This window comes from Bison bison, unplaced genomic scaffold, assembly GCF_000754665.1.
Source record: "Bison bison bison isolate TAMUID 2011002044 unplaced genomic scaffold, Bison_UMD1.0 scf7180017864280, whole genome shotgun sequence".
Lineage (NCBI taxonomy): Eukaryota > Metazoa > Chordata > Mammalia > Artiodactyla > Bovidae > Bison > Bison bison.
In genome coordinates this window covers 8,540,005-8,563,230 of record NW_011494852.1, presented here as the reverse complement: position 1 = coordinate 8,563,230, position 23,226 = coordinate 8,540,005, and the positions used below count along the sequence as shown (strand labels likewise).

Sequence of the window (23,226 nt, the reverse complement as noted above, 5' to 3'; positions counted from 1 at the left end):
CATCAGTTGAGGATACCTTCGTGCGGAGGGGGCATCCGAGGGAAGTCCAGGAGAAGGCCAGGGATGAGCTTAGGGAATCATGGACACGTGGTGGGGGAGGACCCCTTGGCAGAGATAGGCAGAGGTTCAAGAACCAGCAAGATGGCTGGTGCACCTGGAGCAGAGGAAGGGAGGGCAGGAGGGAGGGAGGAGATGGTCAGGGAGACAACGGGCTTCGTGTGCCTTGGAGGGCAATCTGCCTCTGAGCACTGCCTTTATCCAGCAACCCCCTGAGGTGGGGCTGTTATGGTCCCTATTTTAAGGTCAGGAAACAAACTTAGGAGCCAGTTAACTGCCAGAGGTCACTAGCTAGTTAGTGGTGGAACACGGGTCCGTCTTCAGAGTCCATGGTGGAACACGGGTCCCTCTTCAGAATCCAGACCCAGAGCCCCCACTATTCAGACCCCGAGAGAGTCAGCACACTCTGGACCTCAGGTCTCTGACAGTGAACGGAAGTGGCCGAGGCCTGTTGATTCTCAAGTCGGGTGGTGGCACCCCATAAGGGGCTTCTGGAAACAGGTATATTTTCGGTTCTGATTTGACTGATTCCCACAGATGGGCCACATGCCTGCCGGATCCTGTCTGCCACTGACATTTGGGGGGTTATGGTAAAAATGACATGTTGGGGAAGGGGGTCCTTTGCTGCAGCTTCACATGGGTGCACTGACTCACACAATTGCCCCTTTGGGCAGGTGTCATTTTTATCCCCGGTAACCAAGGAAATGCATAAATAGCTTGAAATGATGCTCCGTGAAAATGGTCAGGAGAGCATAGACAGTGAATAATGTTTTCTTGCGGGATTAAATGGCAGTGTGCCTGTGCACGCTAAGTTGCTTCAGTAGTGTGCCACTCTGCAACTATGGACTGTAGACCACCAGGCTCCTCTGTCCATGGGGTTCTCCAGGCAAGAATACTGGAGTGGGTTGCCATGCCCTCCTCCAGGGGATCTTCCTGACCCAGGGATCAAACACACATCTTTTCCATCTCCTGCACTGGCAGGCAAGTTCTTTACCACTAGCGCCACCTGGGAAGCCCCAAGATGGTATTAAGTGGAGTGAAGAAAACTAAACAGCTCTCACTTTGTTACTTGATAATATCCAACCTGGGGGGGTTGGCCATGGCATGTGGGATCTTAGTTCCCCGACCAGGGATGGCACTGTCCTTCCCTGCATTGGACATGTGGAGTCTTAACCACTGGACCACCAGAGAAGTCCCTCAGGCCCCATTTAATGTATCTGACAAGCACATTAGGCACAGGGCTATTTTGCCTGCTAGCACTTTGATGCTTTGAGGCTCCAGCTGTCCCAATCTCGGGCTGTGGGATGCAGCTGCCTTGGACCCCAGGTGGGCCAGTGATAGGGTGCCTGGCAAAGACCTTGGTGGCACCAGAGCTGCCCACTCCCATTTTCCTCCCCCAGGAGGGGGAGCCTGCACAGTGGAAGCCAAAAGATGGGAGACCAGACCATTTCACTTGACACCCTGAATCCAGTTCTCTCAGTTTTCCTCCCCTTTGTTGTGTAAGAGAGTTAGATTTCTGCCACTGCTTTAAAGGAACTCAGGAGGGGACTGCTGTGTAGACTGTATGATTCATTTGGTCTCTACAACTGCTCCAGCTGTGGGGGAAATCAGTCCCATTTTGCAGATGAGGCAAAGTGAGGCTCAGACCATAGGGTTACACGGTGAACTCGGAGGAGGAAGGACTTGGAACCTCGCTTTCGCTAATTCCCTGCCGACCACCCATGTTCTGGAGAGAATGTTCTGCCATCTGGGAGCCCTCCGAGCCTCCATGGATTCTCCCTTCTCTGGCTCTGAGGTGTCCAGGAACACCCCGGGGGACAGCCTGTCACTCTGGCCCCGCCTGTCCACCTGCCCACACACTCAGACAGACACAGGTTTGGCGGCAAGAGTGTCTGGTGTTTAATCGCTCTCTGCGGCCTCCAGGAAGGCGGGGAGGGAGGGGGCGGCCCAGCCCACTCCCGTTTCTGGATGCTGCCGCTGCCGACCCGTCCGCCGGGACTCTCCACTCGACCGCAGACGCGCTGGGCGGCCGGCCTCTGGGTTCACAGCGGGGGCCGCAGGGGCAGCTAGGGCGGGTCCCGGGAGGCGAGGTAGGCGGCCAGGGTCACCAGGGCGGCCGCGTATGTGCACACGCCCAGCCCGACGGCCAGGACCCCCAGCAGGAAGGCTCGGCGGGAGGCGGCCCCTGCCCCCTGGACGTCCCCCTGGGCCCAAGCCTTGTTGGTCTGTAGAGGCGTTGGGCAGCGGTGACTCAGGCGTCCCCTCATCCCACCCTGCTTCCCGCAGCCCGACCCCTCCCCCACCCCCACACCCTTGTATTCATATGTTCCAAAAACAGCGAGCAGCTACTGTGGGTCAGGCACAGCTGGGCACTGGGTTTACTAGGTGACTAATAAAAATAGACATATATTACTATATGCCACAGTTCTAACTCATTGAGCTTCACAATGACCCTGAGGTAAGAATTAGTCATCCCCATTTTACAGATAAGGAAAATGAGGCACAGGGAAGTTAAGTGGCTTGACCACCACCTTACCAGAGGCTGGGGGGCAGGCCTAGGAGTGGAGCTCACTCTGCATTCCCCTCTGTGGCAAACACGCCTCACTTCACTCCTGAATATTTCTACGTGAATCCTCTTCATCACTTCCCACCCCCACCCCAACCCACCCAAGCAGGGCTCCTCTCATTTGTTTTCTTTCAAATGCCATTTTCTCTCTTATATCCAGTCCCCTCTCAACCCCACCCAGAGACTGACCTTCTGGGCCAGGCAGAAGGCGGCGATGCCCAAGGGCCAGAAACAGCACAGCATGGAAAAGACAGCCAAGCCGAGGGGGTCGTTGGGCAGCAGCGGGGAGAGGGGGCCGCCCCCGCCCCAGTCCGAGTCACTGTCACTGGATGAGACATCCTGTGGGCAGGAGACGGCCTGAGTGGGCATCTCCATCCCCCGTCCCTGCCCCACTGCTCTGCTCCCCATGCCCCCAAAGACACCAAGAGAGAAAAATGTTCCCAGAGATAGACTCTTGACCCCTCTATATCCTGGATGCCTCCGAGGGGAAGCTTTGGACCCTGCCTCCTGAGAAAAACCTCACCCACGCTCAAAAGCTATGAGTTCAATTTCAAGAAGTTCACAGGTCCAGTCATGGGTGGGTATTACAGCTGCTCATAAGCCCTGAGTTATAAACCCCTTAAGTAGACACAGAAACCAGTGGGGACCAGAACCTGCAAAAAAGATGGAGATCAGAGGAGAGAGCTCTGGTGGCCTGAATTACTAGGACAAACCTGCCTGCTGAAACCACAGGTTCTAGGTTTACATATATATATATATATATATCAGTTCAGTTCAGTCGCTCAGTTGTGTCTGACTCTTTGTGACCCCATGGACTGCAGCACACCAGGCTTCCCTGTCCATCACCAACTCCTGGAGCTTGCTCAAACTCATGTCCGTCAAGTCAGTGATGCCCTCCAACCATCTCATCCTCTGTCGTCCCCTTCTCCTCCTGCCTTCAATCTTTCTCAGCATCTGGATCTTTTCCAATGAGTCAGTTGAAATGTATATATATATATATATATATATATATATTTAATCTTGCATCAAATAGCTCACAAGACTTTAAGGAGTTACTGTAAGGCCAAAACTGAAGTGAAAATCAAAATTAATTTAACAGAGAAGGTCCCTTCTGCCCAGCAGGCATTTCCCAATCCTGGAAAAATTAATCTTTCATTCACACCCTGAACTAGATTAAAAATGATCTCTGAATGGCAGTGCCCCTAGGCAGTTGACAGAAGCAGACCCAAATCCTTTCTGGACAAGGTACTTTGATTCTAACCCTCAAAACCATTTTTCAAATACAATAACCAACAAGCCATCAAAGATAACCAGGTATACAGGAACCATGGAGGAGAACTAGCAAAATAATAAGGCCCTGAAAGTCTTCAAATACTGGAATTACCAGACACATAACCATGTCGAAGTGAAGCTTACTGCCACGGTGTGGCGGACTGTTTCTAAAAATGGCCATAACCACCTCTCCCCTCCCACAGGCTCTTCTTACAGTGTGACTGATAATCTTCCCATCAAGGGGTGAGGTCTGTGTCCACTTTCCTTGAGTCTGGGCAGGCTATGATTCATCTGTAATTGATAGAATGTGGTGGAAATAATACCACACGACTCACAAGCCTAAGTCAGAAAAGGTGAGGCAGGTTCAGCTTTGTTGAAACACTCCTGCTGGAGGGCTGGAGGCACATTCGGAGTGCTGCCCTGAAGCTTACGTGCTATGAGCCCAAACCAGCCCACATGGGGTGACTCCTGCAGAAGCCCTGAGACCACATTAAGAGAGAGATACCCAACCAGACCCCCCTGCTGCTTCAGACCCTGACTGTTCCAGTTCTGGCCACTGGCTGGCCTTGACCTCATGAAAGACCCTGAGGCAGAACCACCCAAGTCCTTCCCAAATTCCCAACCCATGGAAACCATGAGCCATGATAGTGATTGTTGTTTTAAGCTACCAAGTTCTGGGTGATTTCTTAAACAGCAGTAGCAACAGGAAAACCATGCTTTGCAAATAAAAGACAAGCTTGAGAATATGGACACGGAATAAGAAATGATAAAAAATGACATTAACTGGAGGGGAGAAAAAAAGAGAGAGGTGCAGAGATGTATCAGCTTTAGAGAGACAGAGAGAAAACAAGGGGGTCAGAAATGATTGGGAAGAAAGAGCCAAAAGGAACAAAGATGAGAGACGAATCTGGAGAGAAAAAGGTAAAGAAACCAGGGGAGAGGAAGAACAGGAAAAACCACAACTGGAAACCCAGGAACATGCATGCAGTTGGGAAGTGAGACTCCAGGCCAAAGATGGGCACTCCCTCTGCCAGCCTGCTGGATGTTGGCCACAGCTGGGCTTCCCGCCAGCCCCCTCCCCCAGTTCCCACTAGGGTGCCTTCCTTAGTGGTGCTGCTCCTACCTCAAAGTCGGGGGTCCCTGGCTCCCCTAGTCCTGCACTCACAGAAGGAAGAGATGGTGGCAGGAACTGCCAACCCTTCAGCGATTCCGCAAAGGCTGTCTCTCGAAAGGGAGGCCCCAGCTCAGGCTCACCGGACTTCTGGATGGGAAGCTCACCACCCACCAGTAGGGGCTGTTGGAGCTCTCGAAGACTGGGGCTGTCCATGGCTGGGGAGAGGCTCCTTCCTAGGGGAAGGGGAAAGAACAAGACAGGCTGTTTTTTTTTGTTTTTTTTTTAAGACAGGCTGTTAATAGTCTCACCTTCATCTCTCCCCTGACTCCTGGCTTTGGAGAGACTCCAGGCAGAGACTAGGTAACTGAACCATCCTAAGACCCATTTAAGCAAAACTGAGGTCTAAAGAGTTAAAAAGGGACTTCTCTGGTGGTCCAGTGGCTAAGACTCTGCACTCCCAATGCAGGGGGCCCAGGTCCAGTCCCTGATCAGGGAACTAGGTCCCACATGCCTCAGTGAAGACTGAAGATCTCGTGTGCTGCAACTAAGACCCAGCATGGCCAAATAAATAAATAATTTAAAAAAGAGTTAAAGAGGATGGTCCAAGTTGTGGGGGAGAAAAAAAAAAAAAAACTCAGGGATCTGAACATTCAGTTCTGGGCTTCTCTCTCCTCAGGGCAAAACCACACACCTGTTCCACAGTTATTCCAAACCATGCTTTACACACTTACTTGGCCCATGAACTACACACCTATCCTGAGTTCATACTCCCATCCCTCTCCCGCACAGCCATCCCCAGTGATGCTTAGTCCACACACCCCCTGTGCCCCACAAGCCTGCATACTCAATACCCAAGTCCCCTGCCACACATACCCAACCAGGCAAGCCCAACCCCGACCTGTGCACACTCATGTCCCAAGGGACAGTTTGCCCCAAACAACATGAGCTCCCAGAAAACACCCCTCTGAGGCCTGCAACCTTCTTACACACTCACCCCAAACAACTCCTTGTACATTCATCCTAATCCCCTCAACATCAGAATTTCCCCAGATGTAGGTATATGCACAGGCTTCCCACACATGCAGATGGAACACTCTCCTGTTTCCATCACTTCCCCTGCACACCTGCCCCAAACACCAGGGTCCACACACCCCTCTTACTCCACCCACATTCATGACCCACACCCACCTGCTCCCCAGACACCTCCTGTTTGACCAGAATCCACCGTTGCACCCCTCCCCCAGAACACCACCAACCCACCACACACTCCACTCAACCATAGAGAATATTCTCCTGGCCCTCACGATCGCCCGGGGGGAGAGGGAGGGTCCCCAAGTCTCCCGCCCTCAGCCCAAACCTGGCTTGAGCCGATTTCCTCGCCAAGGTTTTACCTCCCTGTCCCTAAACCCAAGACCTGGGGTAAAAGCGGTGCTCCCGGCCCGCAGCTGCGCCCCTCACTCACCGCCCACAGCCATAGGCCAGGACCTCCTGGGTTCCCTGCACAGACACCCGACCCGACCCTGCCACCCAGGGTGGGGGCACTCAGTGAGCCCCGCCCTCCCCAGGGTCCAGGCCTGGCTGCGGGCTCAAGGTTTCCGCGCTCACCCCAGTGCCCCTCTCAGCGCCCCGGGCCCGCAGCGCGCGGGGGCAGGGATGGGGGCGGGGCGACGGGCTCCGGGGCTCCGCCCTCCGCGGAGGCCAGAGGATGGGGCCTTGAAGGCCGACGTCAGCGCCGGGCGCGGACCCCTACCACCCCGGGTGTGGAGGAGTGGGCGGGAGTCTCTAAGAACAGCGGGCCCTGATTCCCTGAACCCAGACCCTAAATCTGCAGGATGGAGGAGGGAGCACCCCGATTCTCCAGAGCCTTCTTGGCTTGGCCCCGCCTCCTGCCCACCGCCCTCCCCGCTGCCCAACAGTCAAAGCAGCAACCCCAGCTAACTGTGGGCACGGTTCTTAGTGCTTTACATACACACGTTATGTATATACAAGGACACGTTTATTCCTGAGAACGACCTGAGAAGCACTGTCACTGGTGGTCATGTCGTGCCCAGGAGGAAACAGGCGCGGAGAGTTAGAGCTTGCCTAAGAGCGTGCGGCAGGGTCAGTGGGTGTAGTGACCCACGCCCTGCCCCTGCGTTAGATGCCCTGCATTCATCATCTCACGGATTCCTCTCGATCTCTCTCCCTATTCTGCACGTCAAGCAACTGAGGCTGAGAGGTATGTGTGAGTTCACTGGTCCGAGGTAAGCAACTAGTACCAGGACCCACAGGCAGATTCTAACCCAAGGCTGTATTTCTTGCTGGCCCACGTAGAGGGGTGAAAACAGAGGCAGAAGGTGAGGTGGGGGCTTCCAGGGAAAGGGCCGGCGGTGGGAGTGGGCCAGGGATGGTGTGCTGGTTATCAGGTGGTACAGGCGGTAGTTATGAGTTACAGTTTGGACCCACACAGACCTGAGTTCCTTTCCAGGCTCTTCAAAGCACTCGCTATGTGACCTCTGGATAATAGCATCACCTTTTTGAACTGCAATTTCTCCATGTGTAAAATGGATTAAGTACTCCCTGTCTCTTAGATTGTGATCACATATATAAAGCACTTCGATTAGGTGAAATTAACACATGTCCAGCATTTGCCCCAAACTAGGCACTCTGAACGTGTTTAATACTGCTTAGGAATAGAATTATTTATTAATGTAGCCATCATTTTCAGTTTGAGGAAGGAACTCTTCTCACCCTACAGGCCTTGACCTCCTTCAAGGAGGCCACCCAGTTTGCACTGGCTTCCCTGTCTCTCGGAAGCCTTCCGTCTCACCAGTCCCAGACAGCCAAACTGGAGGATTCCCTTCCTGATGTGGGGCCGACCAGAGTTCTCTCGCTCCAGGGCTCTGGGGCTCTGTGCCAAGAGTCCAGACGCTGGAGTTGGCACGGGCCCCACTCCCAGGGAGAGCAGATGGTGTCTGGAAGTGCACTTGGCTCAGTCAGATATTCTGGCTGACAACAGGCGGGGAGACCCACGGGAGGATAGAGGAGGAGAGGGAGCAGAACTGTTCTATCAGGAGAGATAACCTGTTATTCTTTATTATCTCCTTAACCTCGCTCTTATCACTGTGAAACATACTACATACTTTGGCTGTTTGTAGTTTGAATTCCCCCACTTCAGTGCCAGCTGCAGCTGAGCTGGGATTTGCTCTCTTTTGTTCACTGCTGTGCCTCGGGGCCTAGAACAGTGCCTGGGTGCAAAGCAGGCCTTCAATACCTATTTGTGGCATGGGCACATGAATTCTTACCAGCTTCCCTTTTTTACTGAGGATGAATCAATACATTTTACTGAGGCTGAATTTACTGATTTTTACTGAATCCCTGAGCAACATGGGGCCCCCTGACCCCCTAGGCCACCCTAGAGATTTTTTTTTTTGGTCATCTGCATGCAGGATTTTATTCCGTGGATAGAATCTGCACCCCTTGCAGTGGAAGTGCAAAGTCCTGACCACTGGACCACCAGGGAAGTCCCGCACCCTAGAGATTTAGTCATTTCACTACATTCTCTGGCCACCATCAGCCTTGTACAGTCTTCCTGCCCCTTCCAGGGTTCTTGGGCTTTGTGATGGTCCTGAAATACTGAACATGAAATCCCAGCCAGGATTATTAACAGAAGCCTAAGCCACTGAGTGAAAGTTTGATAAGGAACAGGACATATATTTAGTCTCAAAGGATCCCCCCACAGATAACTTATTACAAAGGGGAAAAACAGTATTAACGGACAACGTCAGCAGACACCACTTAAATCAGGTGGTGGAAGTGAACATCATCAGTATTGGAGCTGATCAACCTCGTGTGCCTACTGATGTGTACTTGAAAAGGAAGGACATGACATCATTTCTATGATGCTTCTGCCAAAAATGCATCATCTGAATCTAATCATGAGAACACATGGGGCAGAGCCAAATCGAGGGACACTTTATAAAGTAGCTGATCTGAACTCTTCAAAAATGTCAGTATTGGGGCTTCCTTGGTGGTCCAGTGGTTAAGAATCCACCTTGCAATGCAGGGGACGATGCCAAGGATTAACTAAGTTCGTGAGTTGCAACTATGAAGCCTGCACACTCTGGAGCCCATGTGCCACAACTAGAGAGCCTACGTGCCACAGCTAAGACCTAATGCAGCCAAATTAAATATATATTTTTAAAATGTCAGTGTCATGAAAACAAAAACATAAAAATCTAAAAGTCGGCAGCCTGTTCTAGGTTAAATGTGACCAAAGAAACATGACGGGCTTCCTAGGTGGCACTAGTGGTAAAGAACCCACTTACCAATGCAGGAGACATAAGAGGCTCCGGTTCAGTCCCTGAGTCGGGAACATCCCTTGGAGGAAGGCATGGCAACCCACTCTGGTATTCTTGCCTGGAAAATTCCATAGACAGAGGAGCCTGACGGGCTACAGTCTGTGGGGTTGCGAAGAGTCGGACATGACTGAAGCGACTTAGCCCGCACACAAAGAAACATGAATCTGCCTGCAATGTAGGAGGCCTGGGTTCGATCTCTGGGTTGGGAAGATCCCCTGGAGAAGGAAATGGCAACCTACTCCAGTATCCTTGCCTGGAAAATCTCATGACAGAGGAGCCTGATGGGCTGCAGTCCATGCGGTTGCAGAGTCAGACACAACTGAGCAACTAACACTTACTTACTTAGAGCAACATGACAAATAAACACAAAGTGTGACCCCAGATGGAGAGCAGATGGTGACAAGGTGTGTTATTGGGACAAAGGGAGAAATTTGAATACAAACTATGAATTAGATGATAGTTTTCTATCAATATTAAATTGATACTTGGGGAAATGTTAAACTGGTATTATGGTTATATAGGAAAATCCTCTAGTTCTTGGAGAATTTTACTGTTAAAATAATATTATGAATATAATATCTGTATATGTGTATACATATATGTAACACATATGTGTATGTATGTGTGTATATACATACATATATATATATGAAAAGAAAATCAAGTGAAAAGTTGAACAAAACTTCACAAAAAGAGGAAATCCAAGGTAGCAATGAACATTTAAAAATTACCCAACTAATCATCAGGCAAATGCAAATTAAAATCACAATGTGATACCAATACACCCTCATCAGAATGGCTAAATGATAGAAGAAGCCACCAGGAAGTACTGGTAAGGATGTGGAGCAGGGGAACTCTCATACATCTAAAATTGGTTCAACCACTAGGCTGAATGAGCATTCAAATTGGTTCAACCACTAGGAAAACTGGGCAGTTTCTTCTATAGCTGAACATATCTTGTGTGTGCGTGTGTGTACTTAGTCATGTCTGACTCTTTGTGACCCATGGACCGTAGCCTGCCCAGCTCCCCTGTCCATGGTATTTTCCAGGCAGGAATACTGGAGTGGGTTGCCATTTCCTTCTCCAGGGGATCTTCCCAACCCAGGGATCAAACTCACGTCTCTTGGGTCTTCTGAACTGGCAGGTGGATTCTTTACTAGTGAGCCACCTAATGACCCAGCAATTCCAGTCCAATAAGATATGAACATATGTCCACCGGAAAACAGGTTCCCATCAATAGATGGATAAAGTATAGCATCTTCACACAGAGGAAACTATATAGCAATGAGAATGAAAGAACTACAGCCACGTGCAATGGCATGGGATAAATTTCACAAAGCACTGAGCAAGGAACAGCAGACACAAAGTAATACATACTGCGAGATTTCATTTATATAAAGTACAAAACCAGTCAAAATTAATGCATATTGTTAGGAGTCCAGTTAGTGGTTTCCCTTGGGGACATCCTGGATGAGGCATGAAGGGCATCCTTGGAAGTTAGTCATGTTCTTTTCATGAGTTGATTTCTGGTTACCAAGTATGTTCAGTTAATGAAATTTAATTCAGCTGTTCACTTATGATTTGTGCACTTTTCTGTACATATACTGCCAAACATTTATTTTTGAAAATGTGAGTTCTATCTAAAGATATGGATAACGTTCCAAGACGTATCACTGAGTGAAAAATGCAAGATGTGGAAATTCCCTGTGTTTCACTGCCGAGGACTTGGGTTCAATCCCTGGTCAGGGAACTAAGATCCCACAAGCCACTCTGCTTGGCCAAAAAAAAAAAAAAAAAGCCAAGATATAAAAGAGGATGAACAGTCACTCTAATAATGAGTACAGCATTTCCTCCAAAAATTAAAAATAGAATTACTACATGATCCAGCAATTCCACTTCTTTGGGTGCATACCCAAAAGAACTGAAAGCAAGGTATTAAAGAGATGTGTGTATACACCCATGTTCATAGTAGCTGTATTCACAATAGCCCAAAGGTGGAAGCAACTCAACTAGATGAATGGATAAAGAAAACAGAGTGTATTTCTAAAATGGAATATTATTCAACTTTAGAAAGGAAGGAAATTCTGTGATGTCCACTTTGTAATGTATAGAAATACCAAACCATTATGTTGTGCACCTGGAACTAACATGGTGTTGGAGGTCAACGATGCTTCAAAATAAATAAATAATTGCCATATAATTTTGAAACACAAGGAAGTTCTGACATGCACTACAGTATGGCTGATCCTTGAGGACATTATGCTAAATTATGCTAAATGAAAAAACCCAGTCATAAAAGGACAAATATTGATTCCACTCATATGGGGTACCTACAGTAGTCAAATTCATAGAAGTAGAAAGTAAATAGGGGGTTTCCAGGGGCTAGAGGAAGGGAGGGAGGAGTGGGAGTTTTTGTTTAATCGGTACAGTTTCAGTTTTGCAAAATGAAAAGAGTTCTAGAGACATTGCACAATTATGTGAATGTGCTTAAGGCCACTGAACTGTTCACTTAAAGATGGATAAAATGGTAAATTTTATGAGTATGTTCTCACAATTTAAAAGACTTTAAGAATAAAAACTACATAAAGAGATACTCAGTGTGCTTCTTGTAAAAAATATGTAAAATGTGCTGTCTCAGTAACAACAACATGAACAGTAAAAACCATCAATAATAATAAACATTTATAGTGCTTCTTATGTGCCAGGCACTACCCTAAATTCATTGGGCAGTTGTATTATTATTATTAGTCATTTACATTGTTATTATTGCTGCATAACAAAATCCTCCAAAACTTTAGTGGGTTAAAACAACAAATACTACCATCAGACATAGTTTCTGTTGGTCAGGAATCTGTTGATCGGTTTGTGGGCTGACTCTGGGTCAGGGTGTCATGAAGTTACAGCTGGCATGGTGGCCAGCTGCAATAGTCACCTGAAGCGTTGCTGCAGCTGAACCATCTCCTTCCAAGATGGGTCTCTCACATGGTGCTGGTTTGTTTGGCTTTGGTTCTTCCCCATTTGGGTCTCTCTGCTGGCTGCTTCCCTGCTGTCGCATTGTGGTGGCTGGGCTCTCTCAAGGTGAGCCATGCAAGAGAGAAATGGAGGCGGAATCCTCAATGCCTTTTATGGCTTAGTCTCAGAAGTCACACAGTAACAACTGTACCAGGAGCTACTGGAGCAAGTTACAAAGTACAGCCTATACTCAAGAGGGGCAGGCTCCACCACCTAGTGAAAGGAGTGTCAAGAATCTGTGGACATGTTTTAAATGTCCAGCTTCATACATTCATTAAATTCTGACCATAATCTAACACAGTGGGTACCATTACTCATTCTCCTGTTACAGACGAGGGAACTGAGAGGCTAAAGGTCATACGGAAGGGCCAGAACTAAGACTTAAATCCAGGTAGGTGAACTGGGAAGCATTTTCTTAATCACTAACATTACCAGTGGGAAAGAAACCAACTGAAGAAAAAATATTTAAGAAGGAGCTTTTTATGAGACTTCTGTTTGTTTTGGGGCCATGCTGTGTGGCATGTGGGATCTTAGTTCTGAGACCTGAGAACGAACCCTGTGCCCAGTGAAATGGAATCAGAGAGTCTTAACCACTGGACCACCAGGTGAGTCCCATGTATAGGACTTTGATGACTGGCTGGACATGGGACGTGTTGGAGTTGAGGATGACACCCATGACCTCCATATTCCTTTGATACTAGGAGATGAGATGTGTATCCAAGAGAAGTGAGACAGCAGGAGGTGAAGAACATAAAGTTTTGGGACAGAGTGAGAGAGAACTATGGGCTTCCCAGGTGGCACAGTGGTAAAGAATCTACCAACCAATGCAGGAGATGTGGGTTTGATCCCTGGGTCAAGAAGATCCCTTGGAGTAGGAACTGGCAACCCACTCCAGTATTCTTGCCTGGAAAATTCCATGGACAGAGGAGCCTGGCAGTCTACAGTCCATGCGGTCACAAGAGTCGGACGCAACTGAGCACGTAGCTCAAGACAGAACTATGGTCGATTTGGTTTAAGGATAAATCATTTTGCCCTAATTTCTTCTTCTTAAATAAAACTGATAATTACCCACCCTGTGGGATATCTGTGGGCTTCCCTGATGGTGCAGTGGTAAAGAATCCACCTGCCAATGTAAGAGACATGGATTCGAACTCTGGGTCAGGAAGATCCCCTAGAGAAGGAAATGGCAACCCACTCCAGTGTTCTTGCCTGGAAAATCCCTATGGACAGAGGAGCCTGGAGGGCTACAGTCCAAAGGGTTGCAAACAGTCAGACACAACTGAGCACACACATGGGATATCTAAGGATTAAAGATCATGCTTGCAAAACAATCAGTTTACAGTGGCTGGCACAGAGAAATCACTTGATAAATGGTAGCTTTCAAATATACCTATTAGTGAAATATTATCGAATTATATACATATTGAATTATTTTTTTTTATATATAAATACTATCTGTGGAGCCCTACACCAAGGTCACAGGTGTAAAGCCTTGTACCAAGTCCACAAATGTGAAGGCCTGTACTAAGGTCATCTCAGGAACTGACCAGAGCCCCCATAGCAACCATTGCCATGAGCGCCCCCCAGATCTAAGCCACTCAATTCCTTGATCCCATATTAGGTAAAAACACCCACTCCATTATTCACCCTATAGCATCCTAACCAATCGCCTAATGCCACCCTTCCAGCAGGAGTTTTGTCTTGAGGCTATAAAAATTGGCTACTAGCCGATGAAAGGCGTTGGCTCTCTTGAGCCGGCCTGCTGTTCTAACAGTCAGCTCTCCGTGCTCTGTCAGGAGGTAGGCCTGCTGTTCTAAGGGCATCTCCCTCTCGAATAAACTCTATCCTCCTCTCATTCTGCCTCATGTCTGGAAAATCCTTTCTAACCTGCACACAATCCACGACACTATCCCATTGAAATGTTGCCCCCCTCCCTATAACTTTGAGCTGGTGACTCTAACTTTTGCTGTCCCCGTTTTACAATAAGTAGGGGAATAAGTTCCCTTTGGACTCCTGGTCTGGGCTGGAGGAATAAGGCAGAAACTAAGGTTCAACTGGAGTTGGAGGGTGGAGAAGGTACTGCTCAAGAAATCAGAACGTGTGAGTGCCTCAGTCACTCCACTTGGGGTCATGACATGGATGAGATAACTGAGACCTAGAGCTGTGCAAGGTCCTAAGTTACTGACAGAGTCCAGCCTTCAAAAACAAGATTTTCTGCAGATAAAGTGGGCCTCAGTTCCTCATTTCTTACCCCTTCCCCCACCCCACCCACTCATTGCTCAGAATCAGCACTAACAATGAAGAAATGGGCGGTATTTCTGAGAAGGAAGTTGGATTTATCAGTCTTTGAGGAGCTTGGGGGAACTCTAAAAAGGAACCCCGCCAACCAGATGAAGTTTATTTCCAGTTAGGAGGCAAAGGGACGCATCCAAACTCGTGAGATTCCCCTTAGCTCTGGCTCAAGTCTGTCTTGTGGTCCCTGTTGAGAGACAGTTTGAGGGGTAATGGGGCATGGATGGATTTGCTTATTCTGTTATGAGAATATCTGAGACAGACAGTGTTCAAACTTCTTCGCCGCGCTCAACATGGCCACAACCGGGCGACGCTGCAAATGGCTGAACCGTGGATCATGGCTGGAGAGACTTCTTACCCAAAAATGGAGACGGGTGGGGGGAAGAAAATGTCAATCACAGCATAGTCCCGCCCCCCAAATGCCGCTAGGGCCAATTAGCAACCCGGAGGGCGGGTGCAAGGCCAGGGGAGGAGGCTGCCGTTGCCCCAGCAACAACCTGGGAGGCAGGAGGCGGGCGCGGTCTCGGAGAGATCTGCGCCTCAGCTCTCTCGCTGCCAGGAAGGTCCTAGGAGAGGCGTGAGCCAGACCTGGGAAGTCAGCGCCTGCGGAGAGAGGGACAGGTTAGGCCCATGAACTCCAATCCCCGCCAGCGTTCTCGCCTCTCCTAACCGTTAGGTACTTTGAGGTAGGAATAACGCATGCGCGAACTCACAGGCGGAGCTAAGGCGCCCAGCGACGCATGCGCCTCATGGACTTGGCGGGGGGGGGGCGGGGGGGGACGGAAATCTGACGTAGGAGGCGGAGTTTTGTGTTGTGGGCGGAGCCATTGGGCCCCCTGGGGCGGGACTTTCCGCGGCGTTGAGCCTAGGAAGAAGTTATTTTAGAGGCAGCCAGAGTTACGCGCCAGCTCCTTGGAGAGTCCGTTACTCGCCCCTCATTTTTCTGAGACTCTCCTGGAGAGGCAGTTAGTATCGTGGTTGAAACCGCAACCTCAGTGGTTTGACGAAACTAGCTTGGAATCCCACGTATTGCTCCTTACTTGGTGGGCCTCAGTCTTCCTATCTATTAGGTGGAGATAATTGTATACTTTTCTCATAAGGCTGTGATTATATTTTCCCCTTTCAGGGCAATGGCTGAGGTGCACGTGATCGGACAGATCATGGGGGCCACCGGTTTCTCGGAAAGTAGCCTGTTCTGCAAGTGGGGCGTCCACACAGGTATTCCCCGACATGGTTCATTTCCCCACCGAAACCTCTCAGTCTAGCTGCTCCACCTTCTTTCCTTGACCCCTTGGCTCAGTCCCTGATCCTCAGCTTCTGTCAGTTCTCAGGACTCCTACCCCAACCACATTCTGTTCATGCGAGTCTCAGGCTCCCTTCTTATCCCTTCCCATCCCACCTCTGGGAACTCTTGAGTTCTAGTCTCTCAATACACGTTCCCTGAGGGCTTCCCATGGTGGTGCTAGTGGTAAAGAACCCGCCTGCCAATGCAAGAGACATCAGAGACATGGGTTTGATCCCTGGGTCTGGAAGATCCCCTTAAGGAGGGCATGGCAACCCACTCCAGTATTCTTGCCTGGAGAATCCCATGGACAGAGGAGCCTGGTAGGCTACAGTCCATAGGGTCACAAAGAGTTGGACACGACTGAAGTGGCTTAGCACACACAGCAAGGATATAGGCTTGACACACCCACCTACCCCCAACACACACTCCCAATCCTCAAAACATTTAACAGCCCTAACAACACTATTTGGCTTTCATTCACTGTCTTAGAGGTACCTTGGGTGACTCCCCCATCTTAATTCTTTGCTTCACCATCTCCGTTTATTGAGTTCTTAAAGTGAACGGAAGTTTCCATCTTGGAATTAAGAGGAGAGACCACCCTCCTGTATTCATATTTCTCTGTGAAAACGTAGAAACCTGGTTCTGATCGTCATCCAAGTCCATCCACATAAGCCCAAGAGGGACCTTGGAGGTCCCAGTTTTCATGCCTTTCCATCAGAGGCGGTAGAGGGTGGTGGTTAGTGTGATAGAGCCACGGGTCACCAAGTCTGGGCTCAAATACAAACTCCCTTACCTATTAATTGGGAGTCTTCGGACTTGACCTTTTTGAGCCTGTTCCCTTGTCTGAAAATGAAGCTAATAGCACCTAAGAGGCAGCAGAGTACTGATAGGTTAAGAGCAGAGACTGCCTAGATTCAAAACCAGCTCCTGTTTATTAATTATGTGACCTTGGGCACTTGTCTTTGCCTCGATTTCCCTGTCTGTACAATGGGAATAATAACACTATTTACCTCATGGGGTTGTTATGAGGACTACATGAATATCAACAGCCCTTAGAAGAGGACCTGGATTTGTAAGTCCTTGTAAGTACTTGCCTGGCTTGTGTAACAGCTGGATGGGCTCTTGTTTCTAAGCCTGGGATATGTTGTCTAGCAGAGATACATGTCCATGAAATGAGTGTGGCCATTGTCATCATCATCGTTTTAGGTCCAGAGTCCTTTGTGATTTCACTGGTGGATAGACTAGTCGCTGAGATTCCCTGGGAAGTTGGGATCCTCCAGTTGAGTGAAAAAGACAAGCCTGGAATCAACTCGGTTTCCAGCGCCCTACCACTCATCTGTTCTGTGACCCTGGGCAAGCGCTGTTCCCTCTCAGAGCCTCAGTTTCCTGGTCCGTAAAATGGGACTATTTGTCCTTCATAGCAGCATCAGGAAGTCTTGTATGTGAGAATCCTGACTCAGGGTCTGTTGCTTTCCTCACTTGGCCCAGAAGGGAGCAGTAACCAACATGATTTTTATTATTTCAGGGGGGCTCTTCGCCAGGGAGGAGAGGCTCTCTCTTCTCGAGAGAGAGCCGAGGGGCAGTCAGATAAGGGGCTTGGTCTCTGCTATCAGTCAGAACTCTATTTGAGGAACTTCCCTGGTGGTTAAGACTCCACACTTCCACTGCAGGGGACACCGGTTCCATCCCTGGTCGAGAAACTAAGATCCCCGCATGCTTCAAGGCACGGTCAAAAACAAATAACAAACAAACCAGAAACAAAACAGAGCTCCATTTGAATTAGCTCCACTGTGGGATTTGGTCTGCTTCGGTCCTGCTGTAGGCCCAGCGTGGAGAACAGTGCTTAGCACAGAGAAGGTATTCAGTAAAGGTTTGTGGGATGAATGGCCAAGTGCCATTCCTTCTCAGAGTCTGTTTCTTTACCTGTAAGATGAGGATTGTATTAGCCCCCACCTCCTAGGATCATTTCTTTGTCCAGCAAACACGTATCGAGCACCTTCTGTGTACCAAGATCTGGGTTTTCGGTCCTAGGGATCCAGTACTTTATGAGATCCGTGCTCTCTTGGGGCTCACAGTAGGGGAGACAGAGAATAAATAAACAGATAAAGACATGAGTCCAATGATTACAGATCGTGTACTAGGTCCTAGGAAGAGATGAGCTGAGAGATGATGTGAGAGGGACTGATTAGTTTGGGGATAGGAGGGTGAGAGAGAAGACCTCTGTGAAAATAGCACTTGAGCTGATCCCTGAAGTATGAAAAAAAAAAGTCTGGGGACATCCAGGAGCAGGGTTTTCTAGGCAAAAGGAACAGCCAGTGCAAAGGCCCTGAAAAGTGGAACAAAAATAGAACCAGTGAGGCCAGAGAGTGGTGAGGAATGAGGAAAGTGATGAGAGATGAGCTCAGGAAGGTGGTGGGTGGGGGTGGGGAGGGGGCAGGGCACAGGCCAGGCCTTGCAGGGCCTGTGGGCTATGGAGGAGAATCTGTAAGCAGGGGGTGGGGTGGGGATTAAGAGTCCCAGAAGGCGGATTAAATGAATTCATTATTAGAGCGCTTAGCACAGCGTCTGGCATTTGGTAAGCACTCAGTGCATTTTTGCTGTGACTGTCACCCTCCGTAGGATTGCTATTACGATGCACCTTTCACGATATGCTCTGTGCTTTTGTTCATGAAGGACACCCTTGGCCCCATCTTGGTCCTCGGACTAGGGCCTCTAAATGTGGAATGAGAATAGTAATATAATAAAGTGATACCCGGAGAAGGCAATGGCACCCCACTCCAGCACTCTTGCCTGGAAAATCCCATGGATGGAGGAGCCTGGTAGGCTGCAGTCCATGGGGTCGCTAAGAGTCTGACAAGACTGAGCGACTTCACTTTCACTTTTCACTTTCATGCATTGGAGAAGGAAATGGCAACCCACTCCAGTATTCTTGCCTGGAGAATCCCAGGGACAGGAGAGCCTGGTGGGCTGCTGTCTATGGGGTCGCACAGAGTTGGACACGACTGAAGTGACTTAGTAGCAGCAGCAGCAGCAAAGGGATGCCCAACACTTATTCAGCAGGCACTATGCCATGGACACTTCTTAGTGCTTCGTGTGTATTAATTCATTTAATCATCTCACAAACCTGTGAGGGATGCATTATTATTATACCCACCTTACAGATGGGAAGACGGAGGCAGAGAAAGTAACAAGCCCAAGGTTGCTTAGGCAGGAAGAAATAGTGCCAGGATTTAAATCTAGACATTTGGCTCCAGAATCTACACTTTGCAACCCTTGACCACCACCCACCCCCAGTTCCAGGGAGAAAGGGGGTCCTGCAGCCACAGTGGGATCCCCTTCCTGAGGACTGTCTCCTACCCCTCGCCCTGACCTCATCCATGTCCCGGCTCTCACTTGCAGGGGCAGCATGGAAGCTCCTGTCAGGAGTGCGGGAGGGCCAAACACAGGTGGACACCCCCCAGATAGGGGACATGGCCTACTGGTCCCACCCCATCGACCTGCACTTCGCCACCAAAGGCCTTCAAGGTGGGTTCCCAGCCTGGGCCTCAGGCTAGACTAACTGGAGGTGGGTTAGCGGCACCCCCATGCTACCAGAACCGGAACCACCAAGTGCTGGCCCTGCTTCCTGTGCCTTTGGGTCCCTTTCCTGACCAGACTTGCCCTGGAGAGGCTGAGCTGAAACCTCCCCAGGCCAGCTCTAGAGTTTGTTAGAACCAGGGCAGAGGCCAGGGTGAAGGGGGCAAGGTCAAGGGGCATGTGGGGGGAGAAAGACGTGGCTTTCACAGAGACAAAGCAAGAGAATCTTCCATCAGAAGGAAGCTGGGAGGCACTTCCTGGAGGTCCAGGGGTTAAGATGCTGTGCTTCCAATGCAGGGGGCCTGGGTTTGATCCCTGGTAGGGGAACTAAGGTCCCACACAATACTTGGCTCAGCCAAAAGAAGAAAAAAGGAGGAAGCTGGGAGAGGGTTATGAGAGAGACAGAGGTGAAGGCTAGTGGCTGTTCTGCAAGCAGGGCTTTTCTGCTGCTCAGAGGGTAAATGAATATGTGAGAGAGGAGGGGTATCAGAAAACCTTTTCTGGAGGAATATTTATGTCATTAGAAAGGAGTAGATTCCAGGAAATGGTCTAGATAAATATGCCATATATTTCTATCATATAAATAATAGTTACTGAGTACCTGCCCTGTGTCAGAGGGGGCCAAGGAGATGTCAGTGATGAGACAGCCCCTGCTAGCCCAGCTCTGTTCCCACACAGATCATCTCTAGGGAGAGAAAGAGCTACCCTGAGTGGCAACCCAGAGTGGGCAGGCCTGGATGAGGGATCCTGAAGGACTCTGGGAGCCCAGAGGAGGTGCCTTACTCTGCTGGGGAGTTCAAGGAGGGCTTCCCGGAGGAGGGGGAATGTTTAGCTTTGCTGTGAAGAGTCAGTAGGAGCCATTAAAATGGAAAGATGGAAGAGGGTTCTAGGCAGAAAGCCATGTGTGGAATGGTCAAGGGGAAGGTGAGTCGGGTATTTGGAGGATGGAGGGTGAGCAGGGAGACTACAAGGGGTGATGTGGCAGGGGACAGGGAACAGGCCCTGCAGGATCTTCAATGCCAGGCCACAGAGTGGAGGCCATATCTGGGGAGCCAGAGCAGGTGATTGACAAGTCAGATTTTGCTTTTAAAAGATCCCTCTGGGGACTTCACTGGTGGTCCAGGGGTTGAGGATCCACCTTCCAATGCAGGGGAGATAGGTTCAATCCCTGGTCAGGGAACTAAGATCTCACATGCTGTGGGGCAGCTGGGTCCACGTGACTACTGAGCCTGTGGGCTCTCGAGCCCTAGTGCCACAACAGAAATCCCATGTGCCACAACTGAGACTTGATGCAGCCAAACAAACAAACAAAAAAAAGATTGCAAAAAAAAAAAAAAAAAGATCCCTCTGGCTGCCTCATGGGTGCCGGATTGGAAGGTGAGGCAGGCCACAGTTCTTTCAGCTCTTAAGGATCCCAAATACCCTTGCCGTTTCTTTTCTCATTCTATTAGGAAATCCCATTAGCTCCACCTTTGGAATGCATCCTGAATGTCATCACTCCCCCGACCCCCATCACCTCTCACTCTGCTGTTACCATAGAGTCTTTACTGAGGTGTCCCTCCTGTGAACACCTAAGTCAGGCCACATTCCTCCTCTGCTTAGGACCCTCTGTGGTCCCCACATCACTCAAGGTAAAAGGCAAAGCCTTACCATGGAAGGACAGGGCCCTGCTTGATCTGGTTCTGTCTCCCCTTCCCCATCTGCTCCAGCCACATCAGTCCCACCAGGCAGCTCCCACCTCAGGGCCTTTGCACTAGCTGTCCCTGTGCTGGGAGCACTCTTTCCTAGATAGCCATATAGCCCCCAGTCTCTTCCCTCCGTTAGGCATTCCCTCCGATGTCACCTTCTCAGTAAATTTTTTCTTGATCACCGCCTTCTAAAACTGCATGCCTACTCCCACCCTACCCAGCTTATTTTTCTCCAGGGCAGTTATCACCATCTGACATAACCTATAATTTGCGTATTTACTGTGTTGGTTGTCTAAGATGTCAGCTGCACAAGGGCAGAAATTTTTGTCTGCCCTGTTCACTGCTGTATCCCCAGCTTCTAGAACAGGGCCAAGCTCAGAGAGACTCAGAAAGGTGGGTGAAATGGGGCTGGATCTCCCAAGCACTTTGCCTATAGGGTGAGGAGCTGAACTGTATCTTGAGTGAGGAACTGGGAAATCTATGGAAAGGGGAGAAAGATGCTTCCAGCTGCCAGGTGAAAGATGAGAAGGCAAGAAAGAAGGCCCTGAGGCCAGGAAAGAGGACAGGGTGTGGCCATGGGGAGGGAAGGAAGGAGGCATCCAGGACAAGGCCCAACACCCTCACCTGGGGACTGGGCTCCCCAGAGGTGGGGACACAGAGGAGGAGGCCAACAGAGAATTCAACAGAGGCCAGACCTCACGGGTCTAGAATGTTGAGGTTGGACTTTATACTGAGAGCATTAGGGAATCATGGAAGGGTTTTGAGCAGAGGAAGAACCTGGGTTCAGAAAGATCCCTTTGGCTGCTCTGTGGTAGTCCAGAGGAGGAGGGTGGGGCAGAAACCTGGCAGGGAAGCACTGGGCCTGGGTTCTTCAGGAGCAAGAGGCTGGGCTATCCCCCTTTACCTTTCCTCCCTCCCTCCTATCCTGCAGGCTGGCCCCGGCTCCATCTCCAGGTGTGGTCCCAGGACAGCTTCGGCCGCTGCCAGCTTGCAGGCTATGGCTTTTGCCATGTGCCCAGCAGTCCAGGCACCCACCAGCTGGACTGCCCCACGTGGCGACCCCTGGGCAGCTGGCGAGAGCAGCTGGCGAGGGCCTTCGTGGGTGGCGGGCCTCAGCTGCTGCACGGAGATGCCATCTACAGTGGGGCTGACCGCTATCGCCTGCACACCACCTCCGGGGGCACCGTGCACCTTGAGCTGAGCCTGCTGCTGCGCCACTTTGATCGCTATGGGGTTGAATGTTGAAGGAGCCTATAAGGATGGCTGGCCCCCAGCCATATCTTGGGACACCCCATAAGGGGCAGGATGGTGCAGTGGTCAGAAGTATGGGCTTTGGAGACTGTATGCCTTGACCCAGCCAAGGCTGGTGCAGCTTCTAACCTGACTAGCGCCTCAAGCCCAGTGGCTGCCGCTCCCAGTTCGTTTTCCCATCTGTAAAATGGGGGCAGCAGGTGTGTTGGGCTCACAGGGGTTGGGTGCAGAGAAGCTAATGGCACATGGAAGGGCTCAATAAAGGTGTGGTGCTTTTCAAGTGTGGGTGCTTTTTTGACCTTCATCTGTCAGACGTGGGCCAGGGGTGGGGGGATTCCTCCTACTGTTACCCTCCTCCTCAAGCCCCCTTCCCTTGCCCTCTGCCTCAGCGTCTGACCCCCTTCCCCACTCTGGGTGATGCTCTTAAGGGCCCCCACTCCTTGGGGGTTCCCCCTGCCCCGTGCCCCTTTCCCCAGTGGCTCCTTAGCTTCTGGCTCATCCTCTTCCCCTCTGCCCCGGTTTCCCACTCTCCACTCGAGGCGGTCCACCTCCGAGCCCCTGTATCCTGCGTCCCCATTCTCTTAGCCTTGCGCGCTACGTAGGTCTTTATGCTCGCTGACCCCCGGCCCAGTCCTCAAAGCCACACGCATCACTGCCGCCCGCTTCGGTGGCGCTCGCCGCCAGGAGGCAGCACCCTGTTGGTGGGGCGGAGCCGGGTGTCCGCCCCCTCCCCCCGGGCTTAAGGGACCCCCCTTGGAGCCCGCCCACGCAAC

General features: G+C 50.3%; 3 protein-coding genes across 5 annotated transcripts in view; 2 read left to right on the top strand and 1 right to left on the bottom strand.

The window, feature by feature from the left end:
• EXOSC5 (exosome component 5) overlaps positions 1-912 on the top strand; it is a 10,211-nt gene extending 9,299 nt beyond the window's left edge. The window contains exon 7 of the mRNA XM_010849271.1: positions 7-912. The gene's annotated coding sequence lies outside the window, so the exon portion shown is untranslated. The remainder of the gene's footprint in view (positions 1-6) is intronic.
• Positions 913-1,015: 103 nt separating this feature from the next.
• On the bottom strand, positions 1,016-6,640 carry TMEM91 (transmembrane protein 91). Its single transcript, XM_010849270.1, has 4 exons — positions 6,615-6,640; positions 5,019-5,242; positions 2,813-2,962; positions 1,016-2,282 (listed from the first exon to the last, which is right to left on the bottom strand). Exons 2-4 carry the CDS (start codon positions 5,220-5,222, stop codon positions 2,124-2,126), a joined length of 513 nt encoding a protein of 170 aa, XP_010847572.1. The 5' UTR covers positions 5,223-5,242; positions 6,615-6,640; the 3' UTR covers positions 1,016-2,123.
• An 8,469-nt stretch (positions 6,641-15,109) lies between these two features.
• On the top strand, positions 15,110-22,733 carry B9D2 (B9 protein domain 2). Of its 3 annotated transcripts, none has more exons than XM_010849268.1 (4): positions 15,110-15,274; positions 15,780-15,871; positions 19,338-19,463; positions 22,134-22,733. In XM_010849268.1, exons 2-4 carry the CDS (start codon positions 15,784-15,786, stop codon positions 22,445-22,447), a joined length of 528 nt encoding a protein of 175 aa, XP_010847570.1. In that variant the 5' UTR covers positions 15,110-15,274; positions 15,780-15,783; the 3' UTR covers positions 22,448-22,733. The 3 variants fall into 3 exon arrangements, with proteins under 3 accessions (XP_010847570.1, XP_010847571.1, XP_010847568.1); XM_010849269.1 differs by having other exon boundaries at positions 15,110-15,329; XM_010849266.1 differs by having other exon boundaries at positions 15,110-15,339.
• The last annotated feature ends 493 nt before the right edge of the window (positions 22,734-23,226 follow it).